Here is a 20,181-nt window from a genome sequence, read left to right on the forward strand (position 1 = left end):
TGGCCGGCAAAATCCTCCTTCGACGCATGTCTTCTGTATTAGACATATTGCTCAGAATTTCATGCGGTAAATCAAAGATAAGACGTTGCGGAAGAAGGTTGTCAATGCAGGTTACGCGTTATTAGAACCTTCTTTCGAACACTACCGCGAAGAAATAAGATTGTCAAACGAAGATGCAATACGGTGGATCGATAGTATTTCATTGGAGAAATGGACTAGGACATACGATAATGGTCAACGTTGGGGCCACATGACAACAAATCTTGTGGAATCAATGAACTCTGTCTTCAAGGGGATCCGTAACCTACCTATAACTGCTTTGGTGCAGGCAACATATTTCATGCTAGGGGCGTTATTTGAGAGCAGACGTTCCAAATGGAGTTCAGTGTTGCAATATGGGCAGTTGTTCAGTGATGCTTCAATGAAATTCATTAGACATGAAGCTGCCAAAGCAAACACACATGTAGTTACAGTGTTTGACCGCACTAAAGGTTGGTATACTGTTGTAGAGTCCATGGATCACAATGAGAGCATGCCGATGGGACATTACAGAGTCAAACTAGATAGAGTCAAACTAGATAGAGGTTGGTGCGACTGCGAAAAGTTCCAAGCCTTTCGTACGCCCTGCTCTCATGTCATTGTGGCATGCTCAAAAGTTCGAAGGGATCCATCCTATTTGCTATCTAAAGTTTAAAAAGTCACCAGCCTATCAAATATTTATAAAATTAGTTTTTTTCGTAGTGGCAAAATAGGATTACTGGCCAGAATATCAAGTGGACATCGTCTGGCACAACGAAGTTATGCGAAAGAAGAAAAAGGATCGCCCAAACAGCATCCGGATTCGAATCGAAATGGATATGGTGAACAAAATGGTTAGATTATGTAGTTCATGTCGTCATCCAGATCACAATCGTAATAACTGTCCTAGTGTTGGAACGAGCATAACCAGATAAATTCACATGTACTTTTGTTGCAATATATAAAAAACTAAATTTATTTCATATTAGACGTCTATGACGAAAATACCATTATATAAACAATAACACAAACAATTAAAACAACTAGAATACAAGAACTATGCGATTACAACCATCAAAACAATTTTGAACATGTAATGCATCATCCTACGAGCGTCTTGGTCGGTCTTAATATCCACTCATTTGCGCACTTCTCCATTTTGGTTGAACGTGGACACAGACCATTGTATTCTTCTAATCCTTTCACCATCTCCAATTTCTCCCTCTAACCAACTGTACAATATCTGATTAAGACGTTCAAACGTATCTGTGTTCCAAAGACGAATATGTATCGGAGTCCCAGCGGCGGAAAATATTACATTGGCATTTCGCTTCTGAATGTATGCAGACATAGTTAAAACACAAAAACTTGAAGGAGAGTGGAGTTGAATTAGAGAAAATATGGTAGTAGGGGATGATCTTATGTGAAAAATGTTGCATCCAATGCGTGATATTTATACACAGAAGACATAAAATGCATGCGCCAAGAGGTTAGGCGCCTAACATGTCAAGAACATGCAGGCGTCAGAGGCATTAGTGTCTCCACTTAAGGCATCATGCAGGCGCCAGGGGTATTAGCGCCTCCTCATGAGGGTCAATGCATGCGCCAAGAGCATTGACGCCTCCTCGTGAGGAGCCAAATGCAGACGACAATGCCTTGGACCCCTCTTCTTGATGTTTAAGACTAAGGGCCTGTTTGAAATGCATCTTAAAAACTCTTTTTTAGTTTTTAAAAATTTAAAATTTAAAAACTTGTTTGAATATAATGTTTTGCAAAAGTGTTTTTAAAAACTCTTTTCTATTTTTCAGTTTTTAAAAGTAAAAAAGTGAAACAGTTTAGTTGTGTTTTCCTTCTCACTTTTTAATTTTTAGTATTATAAAACTTGAAGAAAAAACATAAAAAATTTATAATTTTCATTAATAACATTAATGTGATTTTAAAAGATTAGATTATCAAACAAGTTTTTTCATTTTCATATTTTTAAAACAGTTTTTAAAAATTACCTTATCAAACAAATTTTTTGTTAATTTTCTTCTTAAAAATAGTTTTTTAAAATAGATTTGAAAAACAAATTTTAAGAACTAAAATTGGAAAGTGTTTCAAACGCGCCCTAAATGTGGTTATTTTGATTTGTTTGTTTTTAAAAAAAAATATTATTTTCGAATTATTTTTAAAAAATTTGGTTATTTAAAAAAAAATCCAATACTCACGCTTCTTTTTATTTATGGTATTTAGAATTTTATTTATTTATTTGTCGCTTTAAATATTTAATATATAAGATTTTTATTCATTCATTGTCTTAAACCCTCCCTCTCTCACCTGTTTTGTTTTGATATTGTTAGCAAGTAACTATCCCGAGTTGAAGCCTTTTCGACTCAGTGAGCGAAGCCAAAAAAGGGTTTAACTCAGTCAACCGAGTTGATGAATCTCCTCGCAATAACCTCCACTTCTATCTTCTTCCTCCCCGTTTCTTCTTCATCCCTTGTTGCAGCAAGAGCATCTGCGTTTCCTTCTTCTTCTTCTTCTTCTTCTTCTTCATACAAGTTCACATCCAGCGCAGGTTAGTCTCTTCCCCCGCATAATTCAATCACGTTCACTCTCTCTCAAAATCGATTATTTTGATTTCTGCTTATAGGTTTAAGAAGATGCGTCAACAAGGAAAAGGAAGAGGTGCTTCTAGAAGGGATGCCTTCTCACTATTATGATGATGTATGCCTCTTATCATTTCTGCTTTTCACTTATTGCTTATTTATTTGTGTATACTTAATTTATCTATATGTCTAACAGCTTTACATTTCATGTGAAAACAATTTGAAATAAGCCTTTATGAATAAGCTTGCATAAGCTACTTTTATAACAAATGATAAAATAAATTTAAATTATTTTTTATATGCTATAAGTTGTTTGTGTAAACTATCTTGGAGAATTTATAAAAATAAGCTAAAAAGTGTTTATGAAAAATGTCATTAGTGTTTCGATAATCTCTCCCAAACCGTGTCACAAAACTTAAGTCACTATTGTGAATTCAAAACTCTTTAATTGTGTTTGTTTAGTACTCTATATATTTGTTTTTTGGGGTCGCCTTGTTGGCTTGTTACTATTTCTTCTTTATTTTGTTTTGAATTGCACTGTTTTAGTTCTTTGAAGGAAAAATGCTTGGCTTCACTCAAACTTGAATTCTTGTTCTGTCAGCCAGTTAGGCTTCTACTAATAACCTTGGCAGAATATGTTTAGGGCAAAATGTATATTATTATCATATCTTAAATGCTTGGCATAGTTTCTGACTTTCAATTCTGTTTTCTATTTTATAAGTATAAACTATCATATCAAAATGTAGAGTGGATGGGTGGACACTTTTCTTCTTGACTGATGAGTTATAATTGTAAAAGCATTTTGGTATCAATGTGTTTCTTGGTGTGCATGTATGTTAGCTTGTGAAACCAAATTTGTTGGAAGGTTTTATTTGGATAGATTTCGTTAACCATCTCTAGAATAGGAATGGCAAGCCCAACAACGTGAAAATACCAAGGAGTTGCATCGAAGACGCAGAGAAGAAGACGAGGAAGAAGAGAGAAAGATTGACGAGTATCGTGAAGTTGGCATGCGGCTGAAGGGATACCCTGAAGAAGATGTTAGAAATGCACGGAAATTGGTTTCAAGCTTCATAAGAGCTGTTGAAGAAGTAGAAGAGGTAGCTTCTTGGTGATGCAATTCACTATCCTAAATTCCTAATTGTCACGCAGATAAAATATTCCACCATAACCAAGTTTTTATCTTAAAATTATGATTAATGTACACCCTGATTAGTTAATTCCTCATTAAGTAAAAGTGATTTAATTTACTTGTGTATATGAAAAAGAGTAATATTATAAAAAAAAAACATATTTTAATTCCAGATGGTATAAGCCTTTTTTCCTTTCATTTCTTTATGCAGTTTTGTGCGTGTTTTATTTTCATCAATAAGTTTTTATTTTTGAAGGGTCTCTGGCATTGCATGAATATTCAACCTTAAACGACTTATTGTTTTTCTTGTAGAAAATTGAGGAAGCTGCTGAGAAGGGAGAACTTACCGAACTTGTTTTGTTGGTCATATGGAATCGTCTTGATCTTGCCCGGCGTGATGTAAGTTATTAATTTGGTGTTTGGAGTGTTCTTGGCGACTAGATTTAATTTTCTGATAAAAGGAAAGTATTATATATTTCTTTCCATTTTTCGATGAGCCGATCATTTGACCGTAATTCTTCGACCCCAGTTTTTAAGGTAATCATTTGCATAGAACGAAATAGTGGTGACTATGGTTGTCAAATTCTTGAGTTAACTTATTGAATCAAGAGGTTACAATTTAGATATCAAAATTGAGTTAACTTGCAAACAAAAAAAATTGTTTTCTGTCTAAACTCTAATAGACTTGCGAGGTTGAGGACAATTGAACAAGTTAACAACTTACTGGTTATTTCCCCGCTTAAAATGATGGTAGTTCTGTATTTTTCTTAAAAATAAACTCAAGTGCAACAGTCAAATGATAAGGATGTGTAGTGCACAGATATGCATTTAAACCCATGTGAATCCATTTGCATAGTAGGTAAGGATGGTGTATGGACTCTCAACCCCGGAGCTCTAAGCATCCAATGAGCTAAAACCTAACTCAGACAATACAAATCTAAGTAATTTAATATTACGATAGAAATACTAATTTGAAAGAGATTGTTTTCTCCTTTGCATCCTTCTTTCTATCTTGGATATGATTATTATTATAATTTGAAAGTGATTGTTAGGATTGAATCTCAGAATTTGTTGTGTTTACTTAAAAAAGTTTGTACAATATTTTTGTCATCTTTCTCTCACTATCTTGTTTTATACATTATCGGATCACGTATTTACAGGATGAAAAGGATGCTATAAGAAGTCTGGATCTGTTGTACAGAAGGGTTGAGGTAATAGCTGTCCCCTTTTGTTTATGGCTACCTAGTATATATACATACGCCCTTTTAATTTGGAGTTCCCGCTTTAGTTAAATAATAATGAGAGCAATAATGATTCACAACAAAGTCAAATTGGTTCCAAACAAAACCTCTTCTGGTCACTTCGGTGATTGAATTTCCTAGCAGTCATGATAGAGAAGTTTTGCATTAGATGATTGACTCAACTCGTTATTTAGTTTCTCGCAATCATCATTTTTCTGTTGTGCACCGCTATTTATTCTAATGACTTAGCTGTTTCCTTAAATAGTATTTCTTAATGCAAAAACATAAACTTTTGTTTGTTAACCAATTGTTTAATACATCGGATATTTTAGACCTTTTTCTTATTGGCTTCTATTTGGAACATTTCTACCATGTTATGGAATAGCTCAACCTTGATACTTCTTTTGTTTCTGTTCTTAGTTTAATTTTTTGTATCGATTGTAGACTGAGATCTTGAAGCGAGAGGCTACCCCTGCAATGAGATTGCTCAATGATCTTTTGATTATGTATGATGGCTTTAATTTCGACGAGTGGTTAAATAAATGTAAAAAGATCATGAGTGATACATTTCCACAGGAGGATCCATATAGCATTCTTGTTCCACCTGGATTTGAGTCATTTGACATAGATAAGGTAAGTTGCACCAAATTCTATGATTAAACTTGATTGGTAATTTTTTGTACATAAGTTTGGTTAAAAGTAAGATGGTGCAAATACCATCTAAGCTAAAGATTGCAGATTGGAGTTCATATCTGTTTGAAATCTCTAATTCTTGTTTCCAATCTTGTATTATATCAGCATCACGGGCCATGGCGACCATCACTTGAAATCGATGATAATACTCTTTTGAGGGTGGACTTTGTAAGGGAGGTGGATGAACTGCTGCAAGAGGTTCGTTCGGAACAGGATGAAGAAGAAAATGAACAAGAGTTTGATCCTGAATCAGTTGCAAATAGATTAAAGCAACAAGAGAAGCAACAAACTATACGTCAAGTAGAAGCTCTGCTAGATTTAGCCATTAGTTTGAAATGGTAGCTATTTGGTCCAAGCTTGTATTATGATTTACGTATATCTTTTCAGATGTCCTACAGTTTATAGTTTTGAATAGAAATTAGTTTGTAGTGCAATTTCAATCCAAGTAATTTCATGGTGTTGTAATTTTTCCCCTTATAAGGATAATGATGTAAAAAATTAGTACCAAGTGATCAAAGGAAACACAAATGCAGGCATGACAATTTTGGGTGATCATGTGTTATAAATTGAGTTTTTGAATTTTCATTTTATCTATCCAAATGTACATCTTCTGTTAAATTAAACTTCAAGAGTGTAATTGAATAAAATGAAAGTGTAAAAACTAGACGCAGAGTGCAAGGGGACCATTTAAGTGTAGTGATGAGGACTACTACATATGTAAGGATAGCAGCAAATATTCATTCTGTGCTGTCACTGTGAACATATATATCATCATCATTTGAGAGCTGTAAGCAATTAGGATTTGGAAACCATGCATGCTGAAGAATGTCACTCACATTCTGTTACGTGTCCCTCCTTCACTCTTCTCCCATCCCTATAAATAACCACACCGCAGGTTCTCCGCTTCATCAATATCATTAGTAATCAGTTAATGATAACAATCACAATGGCCAGGCACTTTCTATCTTCATTTTCCCTCTGCTTCCTGCTCTTCACTACCGCGTGTTTAGCACATCACTCTGAATCAGACAGGTTCAACCAATGTCAGCTTGACAGTATCAATGCATTGGAACCAGATCACCGTGTTGAATCAGAAGCTGGTCTCACTGAAACATGGAACCCCAATCACCCTGAGCTAAAATGTGCTGGTGTATCTCTTATCCGACGCACCATTGATCCTAATGGCCTTCACTTGCCTTCTTATTCACCATCTCCACAGTTGATTTTCATCATCCAAGGTTGTATGATCAAATATTCATTATTTGCTAAATATTCTATTCATCCATTGAATTGTTTTATAACTGATTAATGTTATTTCTTCTATATAGGGAAGGGAGTACTTGGGCTTGCAGTCCCTGGTTGTCCTGAAACTTACGAAGAACCACGCTCACAATCTAGACGGCAACAACAGCAACGTGACAGCCACCAGAAGATTCGACGCTTCTCTAAAGGTGATGTCATTGCCATTCCACCTGGAATTCCTTACTGGACCTATAACCATGGTCATGAACCTCTTGTTGCCATTACTCTTCTCGACACTTCCAACACTCTAAACCAGCTCGACTCAACCCCCAGAGTAAGTAACTCTATAACTTAACGTTACATTATCCAAATTTTGATATATTCATGCTATTGAAGAGACTTATAAACTTTTCTAAGGTATACCATTTTCTATTCAATTAATCACATGTAAGTATGTGTTTGCAGGTATTTTACCTAGGCGGAAACCCAGAGATAGAGTTCCCCGAAACACAGCAAAAACAACATGAACCACGTCAACAAAGGTACAGTTTCTTGGTTGGACGTAGAGGTGGACAACAACAAGAGGAGGAATCTGAGGAACAAAACGAAGGTAACAGCGTGCTGAGTGGCTTTAACGTAGAGTTTTTAGCACATTCACTCAACACCAAAGAGGATACAGCCAAGAGACTTCGATCTCCACAGGACGAAAGGGGTCAAATCGTAAAAGTAGAGGACGGTCTTCACATCATCAGTCCTGAGTTGCAAGAAGAAGAAGAACAAAGTCACAGTCAACGGAAGGAGGAAGAGGAAGAAGAACAAGAACAAAGACACCGCAAACATAGCAAAAAAGAAGATGAGGATGAGGATGAAGAAGAAGAAGAAGAACGAGAACAAAGACACCGCAAACATAGCGAAAAAGAAGAGGAGGATGAGGATGAACCTCGCAGCTATGAGACTCGTCGAAAGTGGAAAAAACACACCGCAGAGAAGAAACGAGAATCACACGGACAAGGGGAAGAAGAAGAAGAACTAGAAAAGGAAGAGGAGGAAGAGGAAGAAATACAACGTCAACACAGCAAAGGAAGAAAGAATGGTTTGGAAGAAACTATTTGCAGTGCAAAGATTCGTGAGAACATCGCTCGCCCTTCACGTGGTGATCTCTACAACTCAGGTGCCGGTCGCATCAGCACTGTCAACAGTTTAACCCTCCCCATCCTCCGCAATTTACGCCTCAGTGCTGAATATGTTCTTCTCTACAGGGTATGTATATAGTACTAGTTGTTTAAGTAACGTGTATATTTCCATAATATGATTAATGTGTATATTTGTATGTATGTATGTATATGCAGAATGGTATATATGCTCCACACTGGAACATCAACGCCAACAGCCTCTTGTACGTGATTAGAGGAGAAGGAAGAGTTAGAATAGTGAACAGTGAAGGGAACAAAGTGTTCGACGATAAGGTGAGAAAGGGACAATTGGTGGTGGTGCCACAAAACTTTGTGGTGGCTCAACAAGCAGGAAATGAAGAAGGATTTGAGTATGTAGTGTTTAAGACAAATGATAGAGCTGCTGTTAGCCATGTAAATCAAGTGTTTAGGGCCACTCCTGGTGAGGTTCTTGCAAATGCTTTCGGACTTCGCCACAGCCAGGTTGCTCAAATTAAGTCTAATGGAAACCGTGGCCCGTTGGTTCAGCCACAATCTCAGTAAAATCATGCAATGGAATGTTGAGGTGGCCATTTTATGAAATAAAATAATAAGGAAATAAATTTTGAATTGCTGTACTCAAAACTTCAGTTCTAAAAATATTAATAAAGTTATGGCCTTGTAAAATCCCTCACACACTGTTCATAATCTAAACTCGTATGCATGTATGTATAAGTGGTGATTAATATTGTACGAGGTGAAATAATGCCATAATGAAATGCAAACACTATGTTTCATTTATTATCTTCTCACTAATGGTGAATTTGACTTTTAACATTTATATATAGGGAGCTTCAATATTGAAGTTATCCAAATGCCAGCTTTGAAAAAATTCGAGATATTACACGAGGGTGTATAATTGTCATTCTTTTGATTAATCATTATTCATTAATTTAATTTTATTTATAATAAAAAAGTTCTTAATCATCATCTTCAACCTTTAACTAGGTCATTTCAACTCTATTTTGGATCCGTAATATCAGCATAAAATCCAACGGTTTCAGATCCATTTAAAAATCGAAAATAACAATTAACTATCTAGAAACATCACAAATACCATTTACAATACATTTATGATTTTAATTTTGACTCAAATAGTCTAAAACAAAAAATCTAAATTTTTTTGACTCAAATAGTCTAAAACAAAAAATCTAAAACTAAAATTTTCAAAAACTTGCATGTAACATGTCCACTGTGTTAAAGACTTTTGCGGAGTATTATTAATTTGATAGATAGAAACGAAAAAGTGGTGTGAAAATCAAAAACAAACACGTTCAATCTAACTTGATTATGAGGTTTTATGAAAAAGTAACTATAGACTTGTGTTCATGGTGAAATTCCGCTTCTAATGATGTGCACCATATAATCTTAAGTGACATTGATGAATGTACAAGATGAACATGAAAATTTGGATTTAAATTAAAGATTTTGATATATGAAATACACATATGATACACACTAATGATGTGCACCATATAATCTTAAGTGACATTGAGTAAGTCAACATTGCTTTTTCATTGGATAAATTTATGAATTCACCAAAAAAAAATTTAATGACTTCTGCTTAGAATTTTTCATATATATATATATATATATATATATATATATATATATATATATATATATATATATATATATATATATATATATATATATATATATATATATATATATATATATGTGGCAAAAATAAAATGACATGCCATAAATGATGTTGAATGGAAATAAACTTTAAAGAATTATTCCCTCTTTCTTATAAAGTGTCACATTTATATTTTTCTTTGTCTTAAAATAATTATTCTTTTACAATATTAATAAATTTTTTTTACTATTATATTTTTATTTATTAGTTTTTATTTTTGTCAATTACTTTATTAACTATAATTAATAAAAATATTTTAATAATTAATAATAAAATTATTATTAAAATCAATATATTTAATATTTTTTATGGAAAAAAATGGAGTAATAGATTGAGTGAAGATGTAACCACGAATATTCTGAATATTATATGTTAGTTCATTTTCGTATGACATAACTTCTGTACAAGAGAAACAAATCATCTATATATCATTCAGATCTCTAAGTATGATTTATCATAGGGGCAACATATTTTTTTCCCAATGTCTAGCCACTTAATCAGCATCGCACATTCATTTCAGGTCACTACACATTTGAGGCATGGAAGAGGACAACTACACCAGTCCGAGATGCCACATTTTGTTTTATTATTAATTCTCTGTTACTCCATCAATCTCATAAAAAATATTATATTTAAGTAATACATGGTTTTTTTTAAAAATAATTAAATATATTGATTTTAGTAAAAAAAAATATTAATTATTAGAATATCCTTATTAAATATAATTAATAAAGTAGTTGGATAAAATGAAAGTTAATGAATAAGAGTATAGTAGTGGAAAAATAATAATAAAAGTTGTATTGATAATATAAATGAACAATTATTTTAAGAAAAAAAAAATGAATTCAAATGAAACACTTTTTAAAAGACGAAAAGAGTAATAAATTAGACCAAAAAATTCTTTTAATATTATTAATCATACCCTTCGTGTTTATCACATTTCTAACAAAAATAATGTTATTTTTCTCTAACTAAATGTTAGAATTAATTCATATTTTTACAGAAATTTGTAGACAGTTTGTTAAAGGATATTTTAGTATTTCTTCTAAAGTTCCACTTGTACATAAGCAAGTGAGTGGTGTGAACAAATTATACCTTTATTTCTTTTGCAGTGTGTGTGTGTGTGCATTTTTCTGTGTAACCATTTTTTGAGTAGTGGAAGTTTGTTATTATTTTATCTTCTCTCTATTGTTTTTCATTGTTCATCTTTATCACCTCGTGCATCAACAATTGATACCTAGAGCTCTGGTTCAGATCCACAGGGAAACACGAGTGAAACGATGATGCGTTGTGTGATTGATTTGTGTTTGGAGAATTCGTGTTGAATTTCTGTTTAGAATCGTAATAGAATCACATATCTTGATTCTGCAGGATTGGGAAACATTGTGTATATGTGAAATCTGAGTGTATTGCATAAGAATGAAGATGAACGGAAACAGTAATCTGAGTACCAAGCTTCTAGTGTTCGATGGCAAGAACTGGAATCATTGGATGATTCAGATGTGTGTTTTATTTGAAGCTCAAGATGTTCCTGATCTCATCAATGACGATTACGTTCAGGTTGCACTTCCAAAAAATGCAACAGATACACAGAGAAATGCTCAGCGTGATTTGAGGAAGAAGGATCTGAAGGCTCTATTTTACATCCATCATTGTGTGGATGTGGACGTATTTGAGAAAATCGATGATTCGACAACGACGAAAGCTGCTTGGGACACACTGGTGTGGTGCTACGACGGTGATACATCAGTGAAAAAGGTGAAGATTTAGTCTCTACGCAAGCAGTATGAGAATCTTAGCATGAAGAACAATGAGAAGGTATCTGCCTACAAGAGTGATTCTGATCATAAATGAGATGAAGTCGTGTGGAGAACTCTCTATGAAGAAAGTATCATTGAGAAGGTACTTATATCTCTTACTCCTCTGTTCGATTACATCATTGTAGCAATTGAACACTCTAAGGATCTAAGAACCATGAGAGTATAAGAGCTACAAAGCAGCCTAGAGGCGCAAGAGTTACGTCTGACTGAAAGAACCTCTGAGAGAGAGGTATAGCAGACTCTGAAAGCTTCTTTTGTCAAGAAAGACCAAAAGTCATCTCTGTCAGAAGCCAAGAAAAGACATGGTAGGTCTCAGAAGTCAGAAACCTCGACTTCTAGGAGTCGGAGGAGAAAGGAGAAGTATGACAAAAGAAAAATTCAATGTTACTATTGTAAGAAGTTTGACCACTCCGCTGCAGATTGTTGGTCAATTAAGGAGAGGAAATCAGAAGAAGCGAATATAGCCATAAGTTTTGATGATGAACATGTGCTATTAATGGCTTATGATTCTGATAGTGCGTCTCTAGAAGACTGGTGGTATATGGACACTGGTTGTTCAAACCATATTACTGGAAATAAGAAATGGCTGGTTGATTTTGATTCTGGGAAGAGGACCAAGAACAAATGTGTTGATGATAAGTATCTGAATGCTGAAGGAATGGGGAATGTCAGAACGTCTGGTATGTTCCTGGCATGAGGAGTAATCTGATGAGTGTAGATCAATTAATTGAAAAAGGATTCTCACTTACCATGAAGGACAATATTTTGAAGTTGTATGACTGTAATCAGAAGTTGATTATGGAGTCAGGACAGGGAAGGAATAGAACATTCAAAGTGAATCTTAAAACTGCAAACTCTGAATGCCTTAGCGCAACAAGTGTTGTGAAGGAAAGTGAGTTGTGGCATAAAAGAAGTTTATTATTTCTTTTCTCTAATTTCTGAATTTATGTTTTATTGAGGAGAATGATCAATTTTTGTTGATACCCTAACTTTCTCTTATTTTCTCATCTGAATTTTGTGTTTGTTGGTAATTTTTTATTTTGCAAAGATTTGTTTAAAGTTATGCTTGCTTTAATTGATAAGTAGGAAACTATATCCTAAATTCATTTCATGTACCTGTTAGATTTGATGATAAACTTGACCTTGAAAAGTCAAAACTGATTGAGAAGTTTGCAGCTCTATAGATCACCTATTCAGGTTTTAAAGGTAAAACTTCAGAAGCAAAAGATTTTGAGGCAAAAGACTCTGAAACTACTCAATCAAAAGTTGTTGAAGTTCAGACTCCTCTAAGAAAGTACATACAAAGATCTTCATACTCTGAATAATTAATTTTAGATGATAAATCTAAACTAGTCAGAACCATATCCTTGTTCAAACCTTCTGAAGAGGCGCTTATGGGTTTGGTGTCCCTTATAGAACCTACATCTGCTAATGAAACGCTTATGGACACATAGTGGATTTTGGCTATGCAAGAAGAACTCAATCAATTCTCTATAAATAACGTGTGGGGTCTTGTGCCAAGACCCAATGGAACTCATGTCATTTTGGGACAAAGTGGGTCTTCAGAAACAAGCTGAACGAACAAGGAAAGGTAGTAAGAAACAAGGCCAGACTGGTTGCACAAGGCTATAGTCATCAAGATGGGATTGACTATACTGAGACCTTTGCACCAGTTGTCAGGTTAGCGTCTATTCGTCTCTTAATTTCCTTTGTTATTAATCATAATATCATCATGTATCAAATGGATGTCAATAGTGCATTTCTGAATGGTTACATAACTAAAGAAGTGTATGTACATCAACCTCCTAGTTTTGAAAATCATAAAAACCCATTATTTGTTTACAAACTTAAGAAGTTATTGTATGGTATGAAACAAGCTCCTCGAGCATGGTATGAAAGACTAAGCAATTTTCTTTTAGAAAATGATTTCACCAGAGGGGAGGTCGACACAACTTTGTTTTGTAAAACATTCAAAAATGATATCCTTATTATTCAAATCTATGTGGATGATATCATATTTGGTTATGCTAATGCTACTTTGTGCAAGGAATTTGCTAAGTCTATGCAGGTAGAACTTGAGATGAGATTTATGGGAGAACTTAAGTTCTTTATAGGAATTTAGATCAATCAAAGTCCAGAAGGAACATATATTCATCAGAGTAAATATACTAAAGAGTTTCTAAAGAAGTTTGACATGTCAGAATGTAAGATAGCAAAGACTCATATACATCCTACATGCATCCTTGTGAATAACGGGGTAAGTGGAAAGATAGAGTAAAAGGTATACAAACATATGATTGGTTATCTCTTATATTTAATTGCTTATAGACCTGAAATTTTGTTTAGTGTCTGTTTGTATGCTCGCTTCCAATCAGATTCTAGAGAATCCCACTTAACAGTTGCTAAGAGGATCTTCAGGTATCTGAAAGGTACTTTTAACCTTGACTTGTGTTATAGAAAATCAAAAGAGAACAAGCTAGTGGTTTATTATGATACTGATTACGCTGGAGATAGACTTGAAAGAAAAAACACTTCTATAAGTTGTCAGTTTCTGGGAGACAACTTGATCTCATGGTCCAACAAGAGACAGTCAACCATAACACTATCAATTGCAGAAGCTGAATACATTATAACTTCTGGATGCAACACTCAGATGCTCTGGATGAAAATTCAACTAGAAGATTTATAGATATATGAGATTAACATTCATATTCCCTGTGATAATACTCATGTTATTTGTTTATCTAAGAATCTCATTTGGTTACTTGTGTCCACCATAAAATGGGAACCATAATTCCGATTGACACGATACTCAAAGCATTTGAAAACTTATCGAGAGAGTTATTCTACAGTGTAATAAGATAATACTTATGGACATATTTTCGAATTATGATTGTCTTATCCTATGATTATACTCCAATTATTGGTTGGCTATTGGTGAGGAACCTTTGTTCCAAAAGTTCTATTGTTGATGAATTATCATGTGTATTAGATGAACGATTATGTATTTCATGAATTATTATACGCCTTACTTGTTTTTGTTGATTATATAATAATTGATTAAAACCTACAAGGAAAAGCGAGGCTAAACCTAGGTTGCAACTAGGTGAATGAATTAGAAGGATAACTTTGGTTATGGAATGACTTAAGTGGTGATGCTTGAATATGAATGTACCTTGGTGTGTATCATAGATGAGTAGTCACTTGAATTTAGAATCAATAGGCTTTATATAGAACATGTTATGATGATATGAGAATTTTGGTGAGTGTGATCACCTAGTGATTGATGAGTGAAATCACAATGAATGTTGGAACCTAATCACATATTCGGAAATAACCATTGATCATTCACATCCCAATTGAAATGCTTATGTAAAGTATAATTGGGACATGGCACCAGTAATTTGTGCCTCACAATGGGTTTGAGCCCCAATTATGGATTGAATCCATGAAGGAGAGATGGACGGCTAAGTGGGTTTGAGTCCCATATGGAGAAAGACTCTAAATTGGTTTAAGTCCCATACGAGTGGCCGTTCTTAAAGTGGATTCGAGTCCCATGGAGAACCTGAATGCACAAGAAAGTCAAATCATACAAACACATGGGAGCCAAGGCTTGCCCTAGACGTAGGTTCGGTCGGGGGATGATGCTTTGTGGCTTCCGAATAATGATTTATTGAGTTAAGTGAACTCAAGTTACATGTTATTATATAATGCGAACATCCATTCGATTCTTAAGTCCTTGTTCCATTGTGTAAGTAAGCACAAGTAGGACGAAGCTTAATGACTTAAGTTAAGAATCAGTAAGAGATCCCTGTAGAACCTAGTGAATTCATAAGATAGGGAACCCGCTGAGATTATTATCCCACCTTGCTATTATTGTTGTTTTCATGTGGTTCTATGCAAGTTAAAGGTAATGATAAACTTGCCTGATGATGTTTCAAAGACTTCCTTTTTGATGATCTTTCGTTGTAGATTATGTATATAGGTCGATGTGTACATAAATGTTAGTTTTGATTAGACACCTTTATATACACATGTGTCATATTGTACATTATTCTTTTGGACATGTGTATATATTGATGTTGATAGACATTTATGTGTATAAGTAGTAAATTACATTATATGTAATATATTTTCTAACTGTATATTATGTATGGTGTTACACGTCATTCTACTATTGTAGAATTAAATGACCTTCTTACAGTTGTGATATTGAGGATATGCCAGTTCCACCCTCCAAAAGATCTATTCATCGTCTATATAAAGAGGTCTCGAAAGTTTGGATGATATTGAACATATTGAACACAACTGAAGATAAATAAAAAGAAGTGTTTCCACACTAAGAAAAATATCATGTTCATACATTTAGAACATTTTATTGAATATATATTAAATATAATATCTATTTTTAATTTTGTATCTGCTTATTTTGGAAGCAACTTTGTAAACACAATCTTGTATACTTAACCTCTGGTTAAATACCTTTAAAGACTAAGTTATAGTCAAGATTCTCAAGAAGTCTTATACAAGTTGTCTTTAAGTTTGTAATCAAGTCTTTTAGTTAATGGATTAAATTATAACACCCTAAACCCCAAAACTCATATTAAAAGAATCACTTGACATATTTAGGATGCTACTCTCAAACAACATGCATACTTCACATTTAAATCAAAATACTCACAACGATATTTCAAATTAAAGTTCATAAAATTCAAATATCTCAACAATTCTAAATGCTAAATCGAAATATTATCATCCAATTATTAACTCACCAATAAAATAAAATAAGATGCCCCGCTACTAATGTTACAGATTAGATCATTTAATCAACTAAAGACAATAAACGATAAAGTAAATGAAGATGAGTTCCAAGGCCATTTTCCAACACATTACAAATACTACTCATGTTCTTGAGTATTTTTACACATCATACATCAACATGCATCACAAAACAACAAATGGGTGAGAATACACTCAAATATGTTAGTGGTGCAAAAGACCACGAAGGGTAGCCTAAATAACAACAACAATCATAAATAAGTAATGTATACCGTCAACCATTATGAAATAAGTAAAACAATTAAATTTCACATATTCCAGTATCCATCTAGCCTCTTAATACATAATTATAGGATAGTCATACACGTCAACCTTCTAACGCTTCAAACTACACCTCATTTGAATTTACAGAACTAAAATTATGGAAAAAATAATCGGAGAAAATAATAGGTTTCAACTAATTTCTACTCAAGAAATTTTCACAATTTTCAGGTTGTCAATCAATTGATTTGATTTCTCCAAACATTATTTTTTTCCTATTTTTCATATTTTGGCTTAGTGCAATCGATTGATTCAGGGAATTAATCAATTGGCATAATAATTTCTTTAAATTTTCCCTAAAATCCACGAGCATCAATCGATTGTCATAAGAGTTCAATCGATTGATGTCTGCAACTTTTCCAAAATTCCAATTTTAATCACGTTTCAACAATATTTATCCCTTCCAAACCTCATCCAAACATGTCTTAACATACCTAAATAATTTATATTGTAACTTCAACATCAATACACATATAATAGGCAATCAATACACCAGCTTTCATGCAATTTATATATTAACATCAATTCACCATAAAAATTATATTTATGTTCATCGTCATCAAACACATCAACAAGAATGATATCAAATCTAACCTCACATACAATTCACATATCAAATTCTAAAATCATTATATCATGAACACATAATCACACATTAATAATCATTATTAGCATCAAATATTCATAACCATATAAAAATCTCATAAAACACAATAATGGTGGGGAAACCTATAGGAGGGTGATGACCCATCTCTACTATTCATACAATATATACCCATATTAGTGTAATCTCTCCCCTTATCTTAGATTTCCAGCAAAACAAACTCTATAATAATGGTGATCTCTCACTCTAAGCCCTAAGTTGCCCCTATTTTCTCTTTTCTCTTGTTCCAAAATAATATGTACGGTAAAAGTTCCAGCTCTCACATTTTTTATTTAAATCAAAACCTAATTCCCCTTAATTAGCTTATTCTCCCATTACCCTCGACTTACTTCATATTCCTTATCTTGTCCATACTCCTCTTACTAACTCTAATTTATTTTATTTTAATTTTTAATCATAATAACTCAATTTTCACCAAATTCTACTATTTCTCTTATTTTTCTATAATTATCTTATTTTTATTTTAAATCTAAGTTTCCTCCCAACAATATTATTTTTTAACCATTCTATCAAATTAAATTAATTAAAATTAATCCAATTAATTTTTACCATTTTATTAACTCTCTCCAATACCCACGAATACACGTATATTTACCACTTATCCAAATAAATGCATATAAGTTAATTTAAATAATTAAATGGAACATAAATAAATTTAATTAAATAATTTAATTGAATTCATGGTGTTACATAAGTCTTTATTAAGAAGACAAAATCACTCTGGTGGGTGGACTGGATGTAACTTAGTTAATAGCGAATCAGGATAAAAATATATGTGTCTTTTATCTTTGTTGAATCTTTGTTATGTGTGTTCTTGGATAGCGAGGAAGTTTTAATTTAGAAACCCAATTCAAGTCTTATTTCTTGTGTTTCTTGAACCTTCACACACAATCTGAATCTTGACCTGAAACTAAATTTTTTCACAAACATCAACAAATAATGAACCTCTTATAAGATAGATCTCACATTCTCTAAGAATTGATAAGCAACCAAAACATGTTAATCTTGCTAGAGGTTGAAGACATGTTAAGATGCAAAAGAAACATGTGAAAATGTGTTCTTTGGAAGTGGGTTTCCAGGTTTTTAGAAAGGGGATTTCGAAGTTATGGTTATCGTCACAATAATATTCTATATTTTGGTGAGTCAGAGAGGAAAATGATTTATATAGGTGATCGAGATTATGCATAAAAACGAGTGAAAAAATGATGCTTAATTCGAGTCATAAGCAAAAATGTGATTTGAGTCAAGTGAACTTTTTTTTTGAATCAAGATCTAAAATGTATGAGAAACTCATTTGTATGATTTAACCCATGATTTGAGTCATGACTCAAGTCATTATTAAAATCATAAAAAGTATGATTCGAGTCAAACAAGTGAGAAGGAAAAACTTGGAATTTCAACACTTTATGATTTGAGTCACGAGTAACTTCTGATTTGAGTCACATGGATCCATGATTTGAGTCATGTATAGCCTTTGATTCGAGTAACAAATTTCTTGAAATCCCTGTGTTTCATTTGATCCGACTCATAGGATGTGTGATTTGAATCCCACACCTAAAGTCTCATTTTTTTACAATTTTAAATACGCTTTGAGATTCTATTATTGTCATGCCTTAAACCAATCTCAAATATGATTCTTGATCTAAAAACTCGGCTGAGTAACTTAAAGCATATCGCTCACACTAAAAAATAAATATTTTGATTATGCATACAAAAAACCATTTAATGCAAAATATAATGTAAAAAGCACTGCACTCAATCCTGAGATATTTGGAAATAACAAACTTAAATGAGACTCAATTATGAAAGCGATAAATGATAAACGATAATAAACGAGACAAGCAAAAAATCCAAAACCTAGAGAGAAGAGCAACTTCAGACTTAACCTTATAAAATCTCTCAAGAATTATTGGTTACTCTCAAGATCAAATTCGGGGAGGGGAATATGTCACTTCTTTAAGACCAAACCTCTATAATTCTCTGGTGTTATATCTATTCTCTTAACTTTTTACTTTCCATATATTTTTTTTATCTTTACTTTCCACAACTTTTCTAAATGCTTTTTAAAAAATGTTTTCAAACTCTTATTCATAAAATAATTGTTTTAAACTACAACTTTTCAAACCTTCATAATTCACTCATCTCTTGTGTATAAAGTCACATATTCAACACTTTCGTGGCGAGATGGCACACAAAGACATCGTCATTTCATCTTCGATAAGTGAGATGTCCATCACATTTGTTAATATGTTATCTCTCATATAGCTTTTGATCATGGGATTTCATTAAACTACTCCATATGTAATAAACCTGAGGCACTAGACATGATAATGACATATTTAGGAGTTGGTACGGGTGATGCCTAAAAGGAGATAAATGACACCACAAGATGCCAAACCATATTTTCATTCCTAAAAATGTTGTATAGAGACCACCTGACTATGATAGTGGATTATGATGGTGATGATGCACGATTTGTGTATTATAGAGGATGTACATTGAGGGCATACCTCATAGTTTTAGTTGACACATCTATATTTGTGGATAAAAGTGTAACCTATGTTGATGTCATATATGTTAAATGCTTCATTGACTTAGAAAGGACTCATGAGTACAATTAGGGGGCCTCTTGTTTGGTTTACCTCTACTATAAGTTAAGTGAAACTTGTTTATGGAAGACTAGGCAAATGATAGGAAATATCTGTCTATTTATGATTAAAAAAATTCACCTTTACTATTGATGATAACAATATTGTATTTGTGTGAGAAACTTTTTGATATCCCAATGGTTTATTATTGTGTAACTTTAACAACCAATTCTGATTAT

The 20,181-nt window shown here is 33.1% G+C and overlaps 2 protein-coding genes across 2 annotated transcripts; both read left to right on the forward strand.

Annotated features, from left to right (window-relative positions):
• Positions 1-2,310: 2,310 nt before the first annotated feature.
• LOC127096907 (protein PALE CRESS, chloroplastic) lies at positions 2,311-6,227 on the forward strand. The gene is made up of 7 exons (XM_051035439.1): positions 2,311-2,578; positions 2,654-2,727; positions 3,515-3,709; positions 4,054-4,140; positions 4,902-4,952; positions 5,427-5,615; positions 5,781-6,227. The coding sequence occupies exons 1-7, from the start codon at positions 2,440-2,442 to the stop codon at positions 6,015-6,017; spliced, it is 972 nt and encodes a 323-aa protein (XP_050891396.1). The 5' UTR covers positions 2,311-2,439; the 3' UTR covers positions 6,018-6,227.
• A 368-nt stretch (positions 6,228-6,595) lies between these two features.
• Positions 6,596-8,854, forward strand: LOC127096906 (legumin B). Its single transcript, NM_001426961.1, has 4 exons — positions 6,596-6,913; positions 7,004-7,251; positions 7,383-8,177; positions 8,267-8,854. The coding sequence occupies exons 1-4, from the start codon at positions 6,607-6,609 to the stop codon at positions 8,630-8,632; spliced, it is 1,716 nt and encodes a 571-aa protein (NP_001413890.1). The 5' UTR covers positions 6,596-6,606; the 3' UTR covers positions 8,633-8,854.
• Positions 8,855-20,181: the final 11,327 nt, after the last annotated feature.

The sequence above is a fragment of the Lathyrus oleraceus genome, chromosome 6 (assembly GCF_024323335.1).
Source record: "Lathyrus oleraceus cultivar Zhongwan6 chromosome 6, CAAS_Psat_ZW6_1.0, whole genome shotgun sequence".
In the NCBI taxonomy this organism is placed as follows: Eukaryota; Viridiplantae; Streptophyta; class Magnoliopsida; order Fabales; family Fabaceae; genus Lathyrus; species Lathyrus oleraceus.

Bases quoted from the DNA above. Each gene is read 5' to 3' on its own strand.
- LOC127096907 (XM_051035439.1), top strand. From the start codon at position 2,440: ATGAATCTCCTCGCAATAACCTCCACTTCTATCTTCTTCCTCCCCGTT. The intron at 3,710-4,053 runs GTAGCTTCTTGG...TTTTTCTTGTAG, and splicing joins CTGTTGAAGAAGTAGAAGAG to AAAATTGAGGAAGCTGCTGA. The intron at 5,616-5,780 runs GTAAGTTGCACC...GTATTATATCAG, and splicing joins AGTCATTTGACATAGATAAG to CATCACGGGCCATGGCGACC.
- LOC127096906 (NM_001426961.1), top strand. From the start codon at position 6,607: ATGATAACAATCACAATGGCCAGGCACTTTCTATCTTCATTTTCCCTC. The intron at 6,914-7,003 runs GTTGTATGATCA...TCTTCTATATAG, and splicing joins GTTGATTTTCATCATCCAAG to GGAAGGGAGTACTTGGGCTT. The intron at 7,252-7,382 runs GTAAGTAACTCT...ATGTGTTTGCAG, and splicing joins AGCTCGACTCAACCCCCAGA to GTATTTTACCTAGGCGGAAA.